Source organism: Periophthalmus magnuspinnatus, chromosome 1, assembly GCF_009829125.3.
Source record: "Periophthalmus magnuspinnatus isolate fPerMag1 chromosome 1, fPerMag1.2.pri, whole genome shotgun sequence".
Classification (NCBI taxonomy): domain Eukaryota; kingdom Metazoa; phylum Chordata; class Actinopteri; order Gobiiformes; family Gobiidae; genus Periophthalmus; species Periophthalmus magnuspinnatus.
Genome location: NC_047126.1, coordinates 12334239 through 12354455, shown reverse-complemented (window position 1 = coordinate 12354455; position 20217 = coordinate 12334239). Strand labels below are relative to the sequence as shown.

Below are 20217 nucleotides of genomic sequence, written 5' to 3'. Positions count from 1 at the left end.
GAGATCTGCTTGTATTTTGTGTTGTAATAAAAACGGTAGTATTTAATGGGAATTACACATAGTGATATGTTTGAAGTAAATAAAATCATGTTATGAAAACAATAACCACATGGCTTTTTTTGTGAAATAGACTAGGTAATAGGATCCCCTTTGTAAATGTCAATATTGATCAATCACCTATCTAAACTTATATAAATATAAAATATAGTGTTAATACAGCTGGGGTTGTAAGGAACCTCAAGATAAAATAGGCCATGTATCGAGATTGTCCAGGGTCTAGAACAAATGCACTTCCCATACAATGCCCCACATTACCATTCGGTTCAGCAGTTCTTATACTGCAGTTGTCAGCATGTAGTTAGTCAGTGTTTCACTGCATACTGAAAGAGTAGCCTTTCCTATCACAATAAAGGATCTATTATGTCAATACATGCCTAGAAGTCGGTCCGGTTTAAAGTGTATGATAGGCCCATTGATAATTGTTTACCGTGTCTTCTACTGTATCAATTACAGTCCCTTGCTCCTAGACATAAGCGCTTTTCATACAAAAATGTAACACAAAGTGCTTTACAATTATTTAAAAAAAATGTTTCTATTATTTTTAGTTTATTTTCTTCACATAGCTAAATTGGGAAGCAAATCGAGCAGCCTGATTTAATGTATACATCTTACAAAATGAATGAAAACATAAAAAGAAAGATGCTTTGGTAGTAAAATGAGTCGCCGATGAATCAAAAAGTTACTCCGATAAGCTACTTTTCTTAGATAGATACTTTACTGTGACCCCAATAATTAGACAGACACACAAATCGCATTTAAAGCAGTGTCCATTTTATTAATTTTACTATGCGATCTCGCCATGGGATGGATCTCGCCTAGAAAAGGTCTCAGGATGTTTCCCATAATGCTTTGCAGATTTTTTCTACTTCCTCTTTCCGCCATATTGCAGAACCGGTAAGATGTCTTTTTACAGTCCTTCATACAATCTATCAAATATCTCGAACATCTGATCATCAGCCCGCACATGAATAGGGTCTGAATATAATTCACACGTTGTAGAGCGTTCATGGGTGATTATTGTTTCAATATTTACGAAGATAATAAGTTAATTGCACATTTCATTCCGCACCCTCTTCACTCGGCCCCTGAATCGGTGTGTTTAAGCAGTCTTCATGAGTGTTAGCTTTTGGAGATGATATAATTCGTGCCGTGTAATTCGTGTAATACCCGTGGTGTCCGTAAATCGCTGATCAGAAAAAGCTTTATTCACCGGTTGATCCATATTGAGGACCTTTGGTGTTCTGTTCGTCAAGTTTAGTAACGCAAACGGGAATTACTGTGTCAAGAGAGCCATGCTTTCAGATGAGCACTCTGGAGGCTGATGAGTTGTTCAGAAAGGCCAGCGTTCTCCCTATTCTATCTATCTGATATGAAACTGGGAGTTTACTTAGTTGTACAATAGTGGCTCCTTGACTGTTCAGTAGCCTTTGTAAGTTAACGTAATGGAGAAATCCGTCTTATTGCAGGTTATAGCTTATATGTCTCTACATTTACTGTGTTGGTTACAAACACACACTGAAATGACAAAAGAAATGCAGTTGTGCGTATTAATTTCTCTCTCCTGCAGGCATCATGGTGCGCATGAACGTTCTCGCAGATGCCTTGAAAAGCATCAACAATGCAGAGAAGCGTGGGAAACGTCAGGTCCTAATCAGGCCCTGCTCCAAGGTCATTGTGCGCTTCCTAACCGTCATGATGAAGCACGGTGAGTACCTTTTGTAAATACATTCATAGTTGTGCAAAAATGCTCTAACATTGACATGGGAATCAAATCCCATTGTCATAACGGTAATCGGTCCTTGAGACCAGATGAGATCTTGTCCCATCTTTTGTTTTCACTACGTTCCATTGGCTATAGGTTGCTTACAAACTAAAACTTGTGTTCAGTTTATAGTAATGCTACTCATCTTACATTATTTGCTGTGACTGGAGCAAAATCAGTCAGTTTTAAAATTACTTTTGTTTTCTAGGTTACATTGGTGAGTTTGAGATTATTGACGACCACAGAGCCGGAAAAATAGTCGTCAATCTCACAGGCAGACTGAACAAGGTAAACAGTGAAACTTTCAAATTTTTTAATGTGCCCTGTTAAGTTTAAATAAATCATAAAACTTTTGTTTTCCTCTAGTGTGGTGTGATCAGCCCACGTTTTGATCTCCAGCTGAAGGATCTGGAAAAGTGGCAGAACAACCTGCTCCCCTCAAGACAGTTCGGGTGAGAACCACATACTTTTACCCCTTATACTTGGTAGTGTCTGGTCCTGAGGGCTGATGATGCTCTTTTTTTTTTTTTTTGGGGGGGGGGGGCTGTATTAATTACTGTCTGTGTTAAATGGCTTGCATTTATGTGGAGTTCCAAATTGCTTTTCCTTGGATCCTAGTGAGTGTGGAATTTCAAATTTGCACTTAATGACTGTTAGGGCTGTCTTGAGTTGTGATGTCTTAATGGCCAGTTGTGTTACTTTTTACTAAAGCCTACCATCTAAACTAGATAAATGGTAACAAAGAGATTTTTTTCTTGTGCACTGACCAGTTGCTTCCCTCCGGTCACAATACACCAGTAGATGGGCAAACCTCAAATCAAAAGGGCTCTAAATTTTTCTAGTTGCACAAAATCTATTAAATTTGTCAAACTTGGACATTGATGAAGAGGTTATGAATGGTCTTGGTCTTTATCAAAAGCGATTAAGTGGCGTGATTAAAATAAACTATTGTATGTATATGTGCCAAGAGGGTTAGGTGCAATTCAGGTGCACATCTGTTGATACTTAAACACATTTTTTGATGTGCTTTATAAAAAATACCAGACCATATGGTAAAATTTAAAGGCCTGTTTTGTTTTTGTCCTTTGTCTATCATTGTATCAAGCCTATTCCTCAATTTTAGTATTGTGGCAGCACTTTCACCATACATTTTGTTTGGGAGCCCTTTGAGCTTGTATATTTATTTAATGGGTGCTGCTGAGCTGTCCGTTTGGAATCTGGAGAGGCAAATTAATTCATCTGTATCTGCACAAAGTGTCTCCTCCTGCCTCTGTTGCACTTGGCATAGAAATGTGCTGTGCTTTACTATGCAATCAGTGCACTTTACCCTCACTGTTTTTAAGACACAAGTGAATAATAGACCACCATGCAACTTCAGAAAGTGAAGCTGTAATCTTTGAACCATTTACAGCCAAAATGTGCACACATTTTGTCTGGACAGATCCTCAACAACGGCGGACATGCAAATTACATCCAAAGTTTGTATTAAAATGTGCTCTGATGCTTTCCACCACTTGCAAAAAGTTGTGTTCCTTATAAGCTCTGTTTGAACTCACCGTGATGAGCACGTTTGGCAGGCATAGAGGAGGCATGAGTTCAGATGTGCTGTGTAACTCCTAACTGCAATATTTAGACTTTCAGCTTTTGTGGACCACTTTATTCAAACTCTAAAGGATAGCAATTTAACCACAGGAATTCACTTTTATTTTGAACATGTCAAACTTTCATCCTCAATATCCCAATATACGGTGGTGTAATCGTTCTAGTGATACCTTGCAGCTGATGTCAACATTCCCTGGGGGTGTGATGTCAACTGTAAGCACTGCTGTCTGAAGCTGTTGCTCAAATTACACTTAAATCTGAGTTTTGTTTTAATCTATGGAGAGCTGAGTTGTGCTTTTAAAGTCTTACACATATTAGTTGCTAGCTGGCATTGGCAAAGTTTTTCGATTGACCAGACTGTTGTTTTTTTTTTTGTAAAATCAAAGGCTTAAACAGGACCATTAACGCTAGTCTTGATCACAGGCTCCTGAAAATGTATTTAAATCATTTTTTTTCCCTAAAGTTTTTTTGGTAGTTTGCTAATGTGTCCATTGTGTCACCATGGCAACTGAAGATTCCTCCATAGAAAATGCATGCAGACACCTCCAGGGAAAGCATAAAAATTGATTGGTACATTTTAGCACTATGCCCAAGACTTGTATAGTTGTAGTTTAGTAAAATGTTTTTAAAATCAAGATTTGCCTGTCAGGTTAGTGGACTGCACATTTCATATTTAAATGAACATTAAAGCAAAAAGTAATGAGAAAAATCTGTTTTTACTGGTGGTTACTTTTGCAAACCTTTTATTAGTATTGAGAATGTTGACAAATCACATTTTGAACAAAGGTTGCAGTGTAAAGGAGGTGATGGTGACAAAATCGGTAATCAACAAGATGAACATGAATTTATTAACTGGTTAAAAACAAGTCATTTGTTTATTAGGAAGAAATTACATGACAATTGTCTGAAACAAGCGATAATGGCTTTTTCCTGAGTCCTAGTTTTGTGCATATTTCAGTAGTTTTTGCAGAAGTTTTACTTAAACGTTTAAATTGTCACTTTTGTTTTCACAGATATATAGTGCTGACCACTTCAGCTGGCATCATGGACCATGAAGAGGCCAGACGGAAACACACAGGAGGCAAAATCCTTGGATTCTTTTTCTAACATGTACAAACTACAAATAAAAACAACCAAGGAAAGCTGCTGGCCTCCTTTTGATTACTGTTACTTTGGGGGATGAGGTTTAGGGATTTGTGTTTATATGGCACAAACATGCATATTAGTTGTGCTGGGATAAACTTGGGCCACCTGCCATGTCCTTGTGTTATTTGAAATGTTCCGTCGTGTGGCATTAAACTGCTATTGTAATTATAAAATTTCAGTTATTGCTCAAATATCACTTGAAAAACATGACATTCATACAGTGAGCAGACTTTGCTCTAGAGATCTGACCTGTAAGTTGGCTACTTATTACCATGGAGAAGGATGAAATTGATGCCATATTGTGGAAGTTTCCAGGAAAAGTGATACGCCATGGAGTGTTTTGTATGAGACTTTCAGTAATTGATCATTATCCATGTTGCAGAGCTCCCGGTGGCCTGACTCCTGTGCAGGTTGTGAAAGTGGTGCTTTTTGCTCCTACAGACTTGAGTCCAGTGTGACCTTTTCCGGGTTCCTGTTTCTCTTCAGAGTTGACCTCCGCTCAAAGCCAGATGAGCTGCAGTAACAGCTGCTAATGCACTGCTCTATCCAAAGGCTTGTGAGTGTGCAGCCTGCCTCTCCTGGGCCCAGAGCACTTAGATACTGGCTTGTAAAGTGGAAAAAACACTTGTTCTGATGAAACCAAACTGCTCAGAAGAGCTGTTCCATTGGACTGTCTGCTCTGTTAACTCTGGTTGTTTGAACAAATGCATGAAGCTAGTGCATCCATTATGGGCGTGACTTTAAATTTTAATTGCTTTATCTTCTGCAATATGCTGGTAATACATTTTATTGTTGCACACAACCCACTACAAACACAATGGGACTCCATTAGAGTTAGGTAAAGGTTTGGTACTTTTGAACGAGGGTATCTATGTAAGAATGTAGTTAAAAGTTATCTATTGTTTTGCTGTGTAACTGCCCTGAATAGATTAAGCAAACCAAAATTGAACAAAATTGATGCTGTTCACGAGTTTGGAAGTTAGGAAGAAGGTGCCAATTTCCAAGATGTCTTCCAATGCAAGGAATAATGCAGATTCCTAAAATGATTTAATCCCTTTCAGCAGTCGACGTGTTGAAGTGTATGCGTGCAAGCCCCACCATTTTGCTTGGATATGTGACAGTGACAGCCAAATCGTAAAATTATGAGCTGCCAATTATCTTCAGTCTGGGGAAAATTCCTATTGATTTGCAGTTACATTTCAAAACCACTTGAGGGCAGCAAGAGCATGTTTAGTCTCCTGCTTTTGATAATGGGATATTTGGACAAGAGGCTACGGTTGGCAAGCAGATAGAATAATTATGATTGATTTGGTGATAATACCCCAAAACTAACTGAACTAAAATATGAGGCCATAAAATGAGGACAGGAGATCTGTTAGTCCGTGGCCTGTCTGTGCCTATTCCAAAAAATGTCAAAATGGCCTCGTCCCTTTTGTGCATATATAAAATATGCAAACCCAAATAGTAGAATAAGACTGTTTTTTTTAAAGAAATATCTCCTGTCTTTTAATTGGATGACAAATATGTTAAACTTGGGGCTTATAAAGTAAACTTATCTTGAGGCAAGTCTACATATTTTGAATAGACATGTAGCAGCTCCTCTGAAATAGTAAGATTTTTAAAAATATATAACCTTCTGATAAACCTTAAATGTTTCTGTTCAGATGTGACAGTGTTTGTTTTTGGGTATCATATTGGGCTTCAGTCTTCCTCTTGCAGCCATGTGATGTATTCTACCCTAAAAGGTGCCCTATCTGCAGAGAGCCCCGGAAACTTCTGTATAAACTGCCCATCTGAAGGCAAGATATGAAAATGTCTTTTGCAGCGCATCAGAAGAACACCGCAAACCCAATGCATTCAAAGAGTCCAAGGTGAAATAGAGGGCTGCTGCACATTGTCATATGGCCATTCCAGCGATAGACTTATCTCATGTTTTCGCTCTTCACCCTATCTTTGCCTATGCCGTATTTACTATGGGAGGTAGAAGTGTGGGTGGGAGCTGTGTAGTGTGCATATGATGAATGAGATAGTTAGGAAGCGCTGAATTTATAGCCGTGAGTGCAGCCATCCATTCTTGGCCCGCAGTCTCTGGGTGTCCTCAAGGGCAATTTGCTCCTTAGGGTCCTGGCTTAGGTGGTGCTTGGGTGGTGTATTAGACTACTACTACTACTATTACTACTACTATGCATGTTTTTCTTGGTATTTCTTGGTAGAAACAATACACCTGAAATTAAATAAATTAAAGATACTGTGGCCCGTTTCAGGCAAATGAATAACATATCAATGAAACACACGCGAATGGTGAGGCCCTGTTGAAAGTTCCATACGGTAGATACCTCTGCGTTTAAGGGGACACCAACTACAGGCAAACTTCATGTGCAACTGCATCCCTTCTTGCTTTTTGTTAATTAACAAGCGACAAACACAAGCTGCTAATGCACATATAATAAGTGCTAGGCCAAAGGTGCCACACAGACACTAGTGTTATTAATTAGGCCGCTCATTTTGCAGGCATAGATCACCTTGAGCCTTGCAGCGCTGGTTGCGGATGATGTACAGTGTGCCTGCAGTAAACCACAGCCACACAAGTGATTACAGCTCAGGCTAAAACAGCATGTCAGGACCTATAATATGTAATGCAATAATTATATTCTCATTATTACCCCCCCCCCCCATATATATATATATATATATATATATATATATATATATATATATATATATATATATATATATATATATATATATATATATATATATATATATATATGATATGTGTGAGGGAGAGAGAGAGAGAGAGAGAGATGATAAAATTATGTATATTTAAAATATTAGAGACAATAGACCAGAGTTGATAAAGTAGAGGGTAGAGGTTCTTTCTGAGAGTGATGTTTGGGCAGAGGTCCAGCTTGTATTACTTAGGCCTGTCACCTTGCTATCTATATGTAAATCGGGGTGTATATAATTAATCAATTAAGCACTGACTTTATATAATTCCTTTCAAGATATCCAAAGCACTTTACAGTGCATTATTCATTTGCTCTGCACTTGGTGGCAAGGCTGCCAATCCGCACCATCGGCCCTTCCAACCACCAACAACACTCACGCACACACCACATTCATACTAACCAATGTGGCTAAAGTGTCTTGCCTGAGGACACAGCAGTAGTGTTTGCTAGTAGTGTTTCACTGGCGCCCCACTGTGGCACCTGGTTTTCCCAGCAGTCACCCATCCAAGTACTAACCAGGCCCTGCTTTGCTTAGCTTCTGAGATCTGATGAGATCAGGCTTTGACAAGCTGGTACATAAGGTTTGCAGAGTACTGATAAAGGACATGCACTTCATTTCTGAGAATATGTAGATATGGTGGAACATCATCAAACATGTACTAGAACCTATGCATTAACACTATAATCTCACTCACTGTCCATTCAGGGATATTTTCTAACCATTCAATTTTTTTGTCCTTTTTTGTAATCCTTTTAGTCCTGAATTTCCACCAAATTATTCTCTGGAGAACTTTTCAATTTTAAATTGGCAGCTAACACCCAGGTTCCCAAAAGCAATGTCAAACTTTTCATTTTAAGTGCAAACCAATCAATGTGCCCTATTCTCTTTATTTGTCAGAAAATCCCATGCTGCCCAAGCCCAGCAATAAAATGGGCTGTAATAAAACACTCCCTTCTATTCAAAAGGCTGCAATGTTTTTCCTGAAAGATGTACATAAAAAAAACTTTGACACTTTCGGCTCATGTGTCGACAAGCTCTGCGCGTCATTAGGAGTATATTGGTCCATTATATTCTCCATTTTCAGTCCTTGGTACAATAATGCTGCTTTCCCTGCATTCCAAACAGATTGACATTTTAGTTAGTCATCTTACTCGCTTCAGGCTCATGTCTCCGATCTGGACCCATATCCGAGTCACTTTATTATTGCAGCTGGTGAATCATCCTCTTTAAGGTGGAGTAGCAAAAGTAAGCCTGTTTTTCAATTATGCCCCCTGAACACAAGCATGCTGTTTACAAAGATTATGAAAATACCTGAAACAAATAGAGCTTTTTCTGCAAGCCAAGGATTTTGTATTTCAAATCTGCTTATACTTTCAACATGACTCCAAGCATTCAGACAATTCAGGGTCATTATGGAATACTGACATTTTTGTTTTGTGCTTAAATTGACTAAATTGACTGAACCTTGCATGCACATTTTGTAGCATGTAGTACAGGCATTGAATCATTTAAAAAGAAAATCATATGTGTAAATGTGCTGGGACGTCATAGAATATATGTGACAACATTTCATAACTGTAATTAAAAAGTTGTGGTAATTTCTAAAAGTGACCTTAGTTGTGGTAATATTTAAGGAAATGTTGTTAGTTTACTTCATTTGAGATGACATCAGTACCCGATTACATCACTTTCTTAGTGGGCAAGGGGAACAATGACTGCTTTGAGTGACTGTGATGGGAAACAGTGAGGGGCTGCAGAGCCTATAGCAAACACACTGTAAGTAAACAAGAGCTTTTAGTGCATTTGTGTTTATTACACATGTGTGTTTGACAGAGAAAGAGAAGGAACAGCTGTAGGAGCCAGGGGCCCGGAGCTCTCACAACGTCACTGCCAGCTGGATGCCCAAGGGCAGGTCAAGATCAGGACTGGAGACGCAGGAGCAGTAAACTAACCAAAGACCAAAATGGCACAAAATTACAAAACACATCGCGACATGGATCAGTGTAATTAACACTTGAGCAGGGGGTTCACTGTTTGAAGTGTCAGCTACATAAATAAAAATCAAAGTCTATGTGTGAGGAGCAGATGTGTCTCCTTACACCCACCACTCCAATGTCTCACTTATTTCTGCTGCCACAGGCAAAATACTGAACACAAATATACTAACAATGTAAAAGCACTATGTAAGGTTGTACATGTTTGTATTCTCAGAACACTATAGTATTTATTATAGTATCAAAATGGTATTTTTTACTGCAATAAGATAACACAGGCTCAATTATATTCTGTAACACTAAGATAGAGAATAGATTTACAACAACAATTAAGAACCTATAGAATTAGTCGCATTACTCAGCTTTGAGAAAACTACCTCTGGGTTCAAAGGTCCATAGCAATCCAGGATCCGTCTGGCCATCCCTGCTCCTTCCTCTCTGCTCGGCGGCCTCCGTATTGATTTGATTAGCTGCTAATTAAAACTTGGCAGGATGGGCTGGGCACAGAGGAGATCGCTCAATTAACGTGGTGTCAGGCAATCTAATTCTCTCTATGTCACTTTGTCTTGCCTCTCTTCCTGCTCTATCACACATCTCCATTCTGTTTAATGAGTATAAAGCAGGGAGGATAACTCAAGAGACCAAAGCATCCAGCTCTGTAATCCTAGAGCTAATCTTTGTTTAAACATGCCGTTTGCACATAAGGTGGCTGTGTTTGGAGGTTTATTCTAACAGCCTTGCGTCCTTTACACACTTAAAGTAACAGGCTTAACATGACGACTGATAATTGGGGGGTGGGGGGATGGGTGGAGGCAGGACGACAGCGCCATCTATAATCCGACTTCTTCGGGACAGTATCCCAGGTGTGTGAGGGTAAAAAAATCATTCATCATTGCAACCCTGGGACAACAAACATCACTGCGGGATTGGAGGCTATTGAAATACGGAAATGTGCCCATGGGACTTTAAACCGGGACAAGGGGCCATTTTACTCTCACACACCTGGGGTACTGTTTTGAAGATGTCGAACTACAGACGTTGCTGCCGTCCTGCCTCCACCGGTAGGAAGACAGCCCTAAAACCTGTTCACATCAACTGACCGGACACATCACAGCAACATGATTATGAAAACAAACTAATCCTTGGTCTGGAAAAAGAAGTGAGATATACTATAATTGTTGTATCATAATCATTGTATCTTAAACCTTTTCTTAGGATCAAAATCAAGCTTGAAATTCTTGTATCACGATAACACTACTATTAACGCATAAGTGTGTCTATAATGTGGAATACAAAATAAACTAGAGATGTAAATAAATGTACTCTTACAATTAACATAAATCACTATGTATTTTTTGAGAGAGGTGTGAGAATATACACATTGCATCAGTTTGTTTTATATAGGTTTGCATAGTAGACAGATGGCGTCACATCACACATCTCATTAACCACATTTGATAAGACAGTGATTAACGATTTTTCTAGTAGCTATGGTTGTGTAGCTCATTACGATTTAATTCAACAGAGAACCTCCAAAACATTCTTACATTTTCCAGATAGACCGGATTCAGAGACATCTCCACTGGAATACCATGCTGCTGCTCCGCAGAGCCCTCTGGGGGTCAAAGTCTCTCCTCACTGACTTGATGCTTTTATTCAAATAATCAACTGCACACACTCTGAGATACTTGTCTGTCTGCAGTCTACACTGACAAGGTACTGCAAGTATGTTATGTATGTTTTTTTGAAAAGAGATTCTCTGAGGCAGCAGTATAGAGGCCATAGGTATTAGTGGCGTTCATCATTTGGGTCTTACTCCACTTAAAGTCTCTTACTGTTAAATGCAGGCGCAGGGGGAGCTGGTGTAGAACTGGGAGGGCTGGTTCATGGTGTTATCAGTTCATTGCAGGAGTCTTGGATTTTCTCATTCTTCTTCATTTGTCTCTCCACAAGGCCAAGCTTAAAAACTACACAACATGAAATAGAATTAGACGTACACAGTCAGGGGCTTGTTTAGGGGTATTTTGGGTAGTGTCAGAAGGATAAAAAAGTTTAGGGTGTTTTTGTATGTTACACACAATTGAACTGAACTGAATTTACGCATGTAAGCCTATATGGTTCTCAAAAATATAATGGAAATTTCATTTCTGTTAAAGAGTGGTGACGTCTATAAGAATCATAGCACGTCATGTTAATTGCATCGTGTTGCTGGATATTTATTAAATTACCAGTGATTTTATTGTTCAAAACTCGCTGAAAAAAACATGCGTTTTTACTGTCTATCTTTTCCTTCCTACAGATCTAACCAGTAATTTGGCCAGTTTGCATCACTTGCTTGTCTCAGTGAAAATAGGTATGTTTAATTCCTACTGTGTAACATTCCAAGCAAAGTAAACCAGGGATACAAGAAACGATACCTATGTTATGCAAAATTGATTCTTGTGAGCTTTAAGCCATGTTTTAAAGTTGTCACCTCCTCAAAGACATACCTGGTTGTGCTTTGTTTCATTCACAAATGTTTAGTAATCCTTTATTATTAGTCAATCTACATCTCCAAAGCTCAACATGTTCTGTTCCACGTTGTCATAAATTGGTAGTTTCCAAGTTAATAGCTCCTTTTAGTTCAGTAGAGATTGGAAATTCCAAGACTGAAATCATCCAAATGATTCTAGTGAAGGTGTATGGAGTTTAGAAATACAGTGAAGCACTTTTGTATTACCACATAACATCACAAGGTGGAACAGAATGTTTTCTTTTTAAGAGAAGAAGTCAGCCAAAATATGGGGGATTTGTATGTTAAACATGTGTGACTGAAACAAAACACAACTCCAGGTATGTTTGTGATGTGGAAACAACATTACAACAGATCAGAAAACAGCATGATATGGAATCTTTAAGCACAGCCCATTCACACTCTTTCCTTTAATAATACTTTATTATTGTTGAACCGTTATTAAATACAGGACTATAGCATTCCATACAGTACAGAATCACATGCAGTCCAGGGTGGGGACAGCATAAAACGTTTTCAGCATTTTTGTATATTTATGTAACACAAATGTAGTTGACAGACTCATAACACTGCATATAAAGTTCACCTCCCGAAGCTACACCCACACATGCACTCTCATCGGACAGGGCTTGCATTCATTAGTTAACTTCTTATATAATATTTACAAGCTGCAGTTTATATGACTGCCGGGACCTGAGCATTCACACGTTACAGCTTGGTCATAGCCTTAATAGGAGCTCAGTTGGTAGAATGTTAGTCCACTGATCTGAAGGTTGGCGGTTTGAATCCCGCTCTCGACATAAAATTCTTTGGTGGAGTGGCCTAATGTACTAACCCACAAGTTGGTGGTGCAGTTCCAACTCCCACAGATGAATGCTGTTGTTGTGTCCTTGGGCAAGTGTCTGTGTACACTGGTGTATGAATATGGGTGAGTGAGTTTGTTGATGTGAAGTGCTTTGAGCCTTAAAGGTGAGAAAGCGCTATATAAAATGTGACCATTTGCCATTTTAATTCCACCAGTGCTTAGCTGATTGGCTGTGGACTTTATACCATTCTTCCATTTTGCATTGAAAGTATCAGTGAGGTGCCAGCAGTAGATGCCAGTGGCCATGGCTCATACTAGCAGGCTGGCACTGATTAGCTCTGAATAAGCCTTAATGGTAACCTGGTGTGTGGCGTACATAGTGGGCCATTGTGTGATGATAGCTCAGTGCAATCTCTGTGGATTTCCCCCGGACATGCACCAATAAAGTAGGCAGATTAGTCCTATTATTTATACAAAGAGGCCCTATAGAATACATTACTGCTGCTGCGCCCCGAGCTCCACTCTGATATCGCACAATAGAAATAATCAATACACATCGTTCAAATTAGCACACTGTTATAAGTAGCTCTATGTTTGTACTATGCTTTCTTGTTTTCTTGTAAATGTTCCTATATATATCAACAGAAATGGAAAAAATCTAAGGTTATTAACGGCAATGTGCAGATGTAGATGAAGACAATTTACAGCAGTGTGATGTTTTCACTATTTGTATTTGATCATTTTAAAACAATCAAATGTAGTTTTTGTTCCATTTCCAAGAGCACATAAATTTGGAGTTGTGTCAGGAAGGATGTGGAGTAAGAACTTTATTACTATGTGAATCTATGCTCAGTGAATTAGTAAAAGTAGTGCTGTAAACAGAGGCTGTTGTAGATGGCAGAGGTGGAAGAAGTACTCAATTTTGTTACTTAAGTAAAAGTACAGATACTGGACCAAAAAATACTCAACTAAATGTAAAGGTATCACATGAACAAAATTTGCTTAAGAAAAAAAATATTAAAGGAAAAGTTTAAAATGTGAAAAGTAAATAAAGTAAACAGAGTAAAAAGTAAAACTATTTCGCGCAGATTTTGAGGTTTTATAAGGCGTCAAATGTAGTGATTTTGATAAAGATTTGTATATTTTCATTTGCTGAAATTATGAATATGTTAATGAATATGTTGTTTGAATTTCTAGGCGCAGCCAGGGGCCGGAGGGGGTCTGGTTTGGGAACCACAGGATCTCATCTCTGCTGTTTGCGGATGATGTTGTCCTGATGGCTTCATCGAGCCAGGACCTGCAGCAGGCACTGGGGCAGTTTGCAGCCGAGTGTGAAGTGGCTGGGATGAGAATCAGCTCCTCCAAATCCGAGGCCATGGTTCTCGACCGGAAAAAGGTGGTTTGCCCTCTCCGGGTGGGTGGTGAGTCTCTGCCTCAAGTGGAGGAGTTCAAGTATATCGGGGTCTTGTTCATGAGTGAGGGAAGGATGGAGCGTGAGATTGACAGGCAGATCGGTGCAGCGTCAGCAGTGATGCGGTCGCTGTATCAGTCCGTTGTGGTGAAGAAGGAGCTGAGCTGGAAGGTGAAGCTCTCGATTTACCGGTCAATCTACGTTCTACACTCACCTATGGTCATGAGCTCTGGGTAATGACCGAAAGGACAAGATCGCGGATACAAGCGGCCGAAATGGGTTTCCTCCGCAGAGTGGCTGGGCGCACCCTTAGGGACAGGGTGAGGAGCTCAGTTACACGGGAGGAGCTCGGAGTAGAGCCGCTGCTCCTACACATTGAGAGGAGCCAGCTGAGGTGGCTCGGGCATCTGCTCAGGATGCCTCCTGGACGCCTCCCTAGGGAGGTGTTCTGGGCATGTCCCACCGGGAGGAGGCCCCGGGGAAGACCCAGGACACGCTGGAGGGACTATGTCTCTCGGCTGGCCTGGGAACGCCTTGGGGTCCCACCAGAGGAGCTGGAGGACGTGTCTGGGGTGAGGGAAGTTTGGGAGTCCCTGCTTAAACTGCTGCCCCCACGACCCGGCTCCGGATAAGCGGAAGAAAATGGATGGGTGGATGAATATGTTAAACATTAAACTCTCAGCCTTTTTTGCAGGTCTCAAACAATAATGAAAAAATACTTACTTTTTAGTTCTGTTCAAAATGTAGTGGAGTAGAAAGTACAGATATCTGGTCTCTAAAGTATCCAGATACCAACTTTTTTTTTTTTTTTTACTTAAGTATAGTACCTTACTAGTTTTATTTTGTTACCTTTCACCAATGGCAGACGGTTAATGATGCTGAATGTTTTTTTTTTGTTTTTTTTTTATTGAACTGGTCACAGGAAAAAAAACTAAGTGACAGGTTGTAATGTGTGTTTTATCACTGTATAATGAGAGCTATTGGTGCAGAGATAATCTAATCTAATGAGAACAGAACAAGTTTAAGATGTGGGTCACTATTACATGGTTATAACTCTTACACGGTTATAACAGGGCTGGTAAAGTGCACGAAACATCCAAGAAACTAACAGCCAAAAGGATTCCAGTCATTTTTTCTCATGCACCATATTAACAAATGGTTCAGTTTGATTTGACTTTAATGTTGCAGCTCTAGTCTTAATCAAACTGAAGGACGTGTGTGGTTTTAATGGGGTTTCTTCATGTAACTTGAACGTTAAATCCAGTAAAACTCAGCTTACATTTGACAGAGAACAAAGAAACATGAGGGATTAGGAATGATCTAAAAAAGAGTTTAAAGTGACTATGCTGAAGGAGAAGTGAGAAGTGTATGCGTGTGTGTGTGTGTGTGTAGGTGTGTGTGTGTGTGGGGGTGTGTGTGTGTGCGTGTGTGCGTGCGAGCGTGCGTGCATGCATGTGTGTGTGAGGAAGAGGTGACAGAGAGGGATGGGGACATGGGCAGGTCCTGGTAATGAAGGACTGATAAGTCCCTATTTCAGGGGCTTGGGTTAATTGTGCCACAGATAAAGGATAATAAATTGTAACAGGGTAATGGCAGCAGCTGAGGCTGGGCCCTGTCCCACATTCATCATGACTGGTCCACAGCACAGAGTTAGGGAGAGGAGAGATGGAGAGAGAGGAGAGACGGAGAAGGAGGGACAGCGAAAGGAGACGGAGAGGGGAGAGATGGGGAAAGAGGAGAAGAGAGATGAAGAAAGAGGGGGAGAGAGAGAGAGGAGAGACAGAGCGAGGGAGAGAGGAGAGACAGAGAGAGGGAGAGAAAAACAGAGGGAGAGAAAGAAGAAGGAGAGAGGAAGGAGAGAGGAGAGATAGAAAGACAGAGGAGAGGGGAGAGAGGAGAAACGGAGAGAGAAAGGAGAGGGAGAGAGAGGAGAGGGAGAGAGAAGAGACAGAGAGAGAGGGAAAGAGAAAGGAGAGGGAGTGAGACAGTGAGAGAGAGCAGAGATTGAGAGAAACTCAGAGTGTAGGAGCATAAGTCTCTATAGGCACAGTGAACCACAGACTGTATGAAACCTGCTATAGGTGCAAGAATAATGATCAGTCTCTATTTTAAACTGTACAACTCTCCATTTCAGTTTGTACAAGCACACAGCACATATGTAACTATGGTTTACTATGGCCAACCCTGGATCATGCACATGTATCCCTCTAAGATATTGTCAGTTTAAGCTTGATTTCTTCCATTTGTTTCATCTGTTTAATAATGATGTCACATGGGTCACATGACTCTCCAGCTGTGGCACCCTCAGTAAACAAATGACTTCCAGTTGTTTTGATGCAGCTGTAACCTACAGCATCCAAACACATAGTGACTTCTTACACTGTCTTTATAATGTTTATGTTTGTGACTGGATGGACCTGCTGCCTGGATGGACATTATGGATAGGTTGAGTACATGTCTCAGTTTCCTCTCTAACAACTGTGGAGTATAAATGTCACTTAGTGCCTGTATTTCCTATTGAAGAAGTCGTTTCTGAACAGCATAGCTCCTTTTTCTTGTTATTTTGTATGACAATACAAAGAGTACCAAAGCATGATTTTGTCATGTCTGTGTATATGTTGTTTCAAGACTACAACAGAAGAGAACTACATCTATAACAATGTCAGTTTGACTCAAGTGGTTAGTAGTTGTCTTATAACCAGATGGCGATATTCAGAACTCTCAGCACTGCATACATGGTGCTGGGAAAGACCATTGGCACAAATTAGCGGACACAATTCCAACTGTCAGCTTCAGGGCAGCTGTAGTTTGTCTTTGGTGCATTTCAATCAGTCAATCAATCTTTATTTATAAAGCACTTCACAGTAACACAGACAAGGCAAAATAAAATAAAAATAAAATAAAATGTTGTGGATTGTGTCTAATATAAACATTAGACACAATATATGTAACAGTCCAAATGCGAAAGAATAGAAAATTATAAATATTTAAAAATCTAAGAGTGGCACAGTGCTCGGTGTAAAAAGCCTGTCTGAACAAGTGAGTCTCTAAGTTGGACTTAAACAGGGACACGTCCGAGGTAGCACGCATTAAGTGACAGGCTGTTCCACATTTTTGGGGCAGCGGAGATAACATGCACTTCATTTAATAATAAATCTAAATCCCTCTTTAAAACTCACAGGACCAAAAGTGTCAAAGCTCCTTCCTTCATGGTGACTGTTACATGCAAACACTGTTCTGCTCTGGGTACTGCTCCTACCTCCCCTTTGTCTCTCTCCTGTCTCTCTCCTCTTTCCTAGAGGATTCTAGTCTGGTAACTTTGGTTGGGAGGTTGGTTTAGGTGAGTGGGTACCCTATGTAGGATTATGTTTGTTTATAATGTTTATACACACAAATTTTATCAGTTGTCAGCTATCAAAGTCTTTTTAGATACATTAGATCAGTCTTTTGATTTCTTTCCTTTTTTAGCCCATGTTTTTTAGTTAGGCCCTGTTTTTGTTCTGTTAGTGCAACTGTTTCTCCATGTCTTATAGTTTTAAAGGACATAAGAGTGACAAACACAGATGTAGAAGAACGACAACACCTGAATATGATGGCTGGCCACAGGAGGCTGATGGCCACACACATAAGGCCATAATGACACACAGCGTGCTCTGACATATGATGTGTGTACAAACAGTGCAGAGGAGGGGCGAGATTTTATGTGGGTCACACCAGGAGTACCGGGGCGCAGTGGAAGGGAGGGTGTTTTTCATATAGCCCATAAAGAGAAGCAAAACAATGCCCTTGAGATGTGCCTCTGGGTCCCACAGGAAATCACCAGCTCTGAGTTATGAGCCGTACGTCTGGGGCACTGAACCTGCAGGAAAAAGTTTACGTTCCGTGTGCTGTATCCTATTTAGTTTCTTTTCTAAAAAACACCAATCCCATAATGCGTCATGCAGTGTGTTCTTTCAACACCGTATATTCTCACAAAGTACAGTGGTGCAGTAGCAAAGCAAAATGACTTTCTGGACAGCAGTCAGTAAGTAAGGCAAAAACATAAAATTGAAAGAGAAACTAAATATTTAGCCAAGACTTTGGATTTGAGTGTAGAACAAGAACAACAAAAACCTTTTTATAGCAATTTAACAAGCAGTATCTGTTAGTGCATATACTGCTTGTTAGTGCATGTTACTTCTCATCATCCAAACAGGTCACTGATGAATTAAATACAAGCATAGAAATCTCTCAAATAAACCCAACTTGGCCATTATTCAGCACTCAGCCCAGCCCAGTAAACTCTTGTCATAAAGGTTATAGACCTGTAACAAGAGGAAAATCACAGCTAATTACCTTTTATTTTGTAATAACACAACTGACTGCATGTTGTTAAATCCATTGGGAAAAGTTTGACCCATTAGAATTCGAGTAAAGTCTTTGTGATACAGGCTGAGAATAGATTTCACAGTGTAGCAGATATACAGCCAGTGTGAAGGAGACGATGAGATGGAAAACGGGGAAAGAGGGTGCAAGACGTAAACTCAGCGATTCTTTAAATTCATTTGTTCTCTGTTTCTAGCTGGTCGCACCCACCTGTCTGCTCCAGCAGCCACTATTCACAGCCATAAATCTTGCGGTGACATTTGGGCACATAAACATGACCAGTGAAATGCCAGTGCACGAGCCGACGGGCCTGTCTCCGGACGAGCAGAGTCAGACCTATAATGTCACCACACTTAAGCAGCGTCGGCCCCCATCTCTCCTCCTGACATTTAGGAGTTGAATTCCACTTCAACCTTCTGGCCAATGAGCACAAAGGAAACATTTTTGAGAGTGCGTGGACAGGGTTAGGTTCTCCTTTGGGTTGTGGAGCAAAGGGATAAGCTGCTTCTCTTTAAAGTGCCCATATTACACTGTTTTCTGATCTCTGTTCTAATACTGTTTCCTTGTCACAAACATATCTGGAGTTGTGTTTTGTTCTTTTCTCAAACAGAAAACACTTATGATGTCATGGGGTGGGAAGGGAAGTGCACCACTGTGCCTTTAAACTCCATACACCTTCACTAGAATCATCTGGATGATTTAAACCCTGGAATTGCCTATTTCTGCTGAAATAAAGGTAAAAGAAGCCGTTAACTTGAAAACTACAGCAGAATTTTGAGCTTTGGAGATGTAGACAGACTAATAATAAAGTGTAAGCCAAACATGTGTGAATGAAGCAAAACATAACTCCAGGTATTTTTTTGAGGAGGTACCGACATTCAAACATGGCTTAAAAATCACATGAGTCAGTATTGCGTAATATTGGCACTTTAAGCCCAATTACACACACCAGTATGTACACTTTAAAATCATTATTAAAACACACTAATGTTGAGTTGCATTGCTTTTGGGGAAGATTACACTGACTTACATTCTTATCCTGGAGACTGCACCTAACCTTAAAGGGACAATAAACTTAACTTAACTAAACTTAAAGGGAGAATATGTAACTTTTCCAGTTGAGAATCTGCCACCTGCTTGTTTCCATAGAGATGTTATTGCAATACCCGGAATGTTTCAAAGTTTTAAAGAGACAGGCAGGCACTTGGCCAAATTAAAGGTCAGATTTACATAAAAAAAAGACCTGTGATTGATTAAATGATAAGTTTAATGCCATACTGTGTAACATTACAGACACAGCAAATATCATGTCCACGGAGGCAGGCAAGCAAATCAAAAGGCCCTAGTAAAGTAATCTGTACATAGATTCAGTCCCCCAATGTTATAAAAACCCTCTAATAGTAAAATAATTAAAACAGAAAAATTTGGACACAGTAACTCAAAAATACGTGGGCATCAAATTTAAGCTTATCAACAAAAAAGAAGGAGTCAAACTTTCACTATGATATAAAATGTAATTATGCTATAAACATTACCACCAATAGTGTGTTTTTTAACCTTTATGCTCAGCAGCTGTCCTCTGTAACAGCAGCATTAAAAAGTAAAAGTTGGATGTTGAGTTGGCAGATATAATTTGATAGTTATTTTTACGACCCTGTTTTACAACCAGACAAGCCATCGAGGAACACATTTTTCTCTTTGATTTGTGTTGCTATTGACAGCCTGAAGCGCCCGCAGTAAACCAGAGGACAGTGCCACTTCAAATTCAAATTCTGTCCTTAAAATGTGTTGGAAAAAAGTGAAGAAGGTAATAATGATCGCAGATTTAAA

The 20217-nt window shown here is 39.8% G+C and overlaps 1 protein-coding gene across 1 annotated transcript; it reads left to right on the top strand.

Annotated features, from left to right (window-relative positions):
* The first annotated feature begins 864 nt into the window (after positions 1-864).
* rps15a (ribosomal protein S15a) lies at positions 865-4566 on the top strand. Its single transcript, XM_033967604.2, has 5 exons — positions 865-954; positions 1628-1765; positions 2031-2110; positions 2189-2274; positions 4438-4566. The coding sequence occupies exons 2-5, from the start codon at positions 1633-1635 to the stop codon at positions 4529-4531; spliced, it is 393 nt and encodes a 130-aa protein (XP_033823495.1). The 5' UTR covers positions 865-954; positions 1628-1632; the 3' UTR covers positions 4532-4566.
* The last annotated feature ends 15651 nt before the right edge of the window (positions 4567-20217 follow it).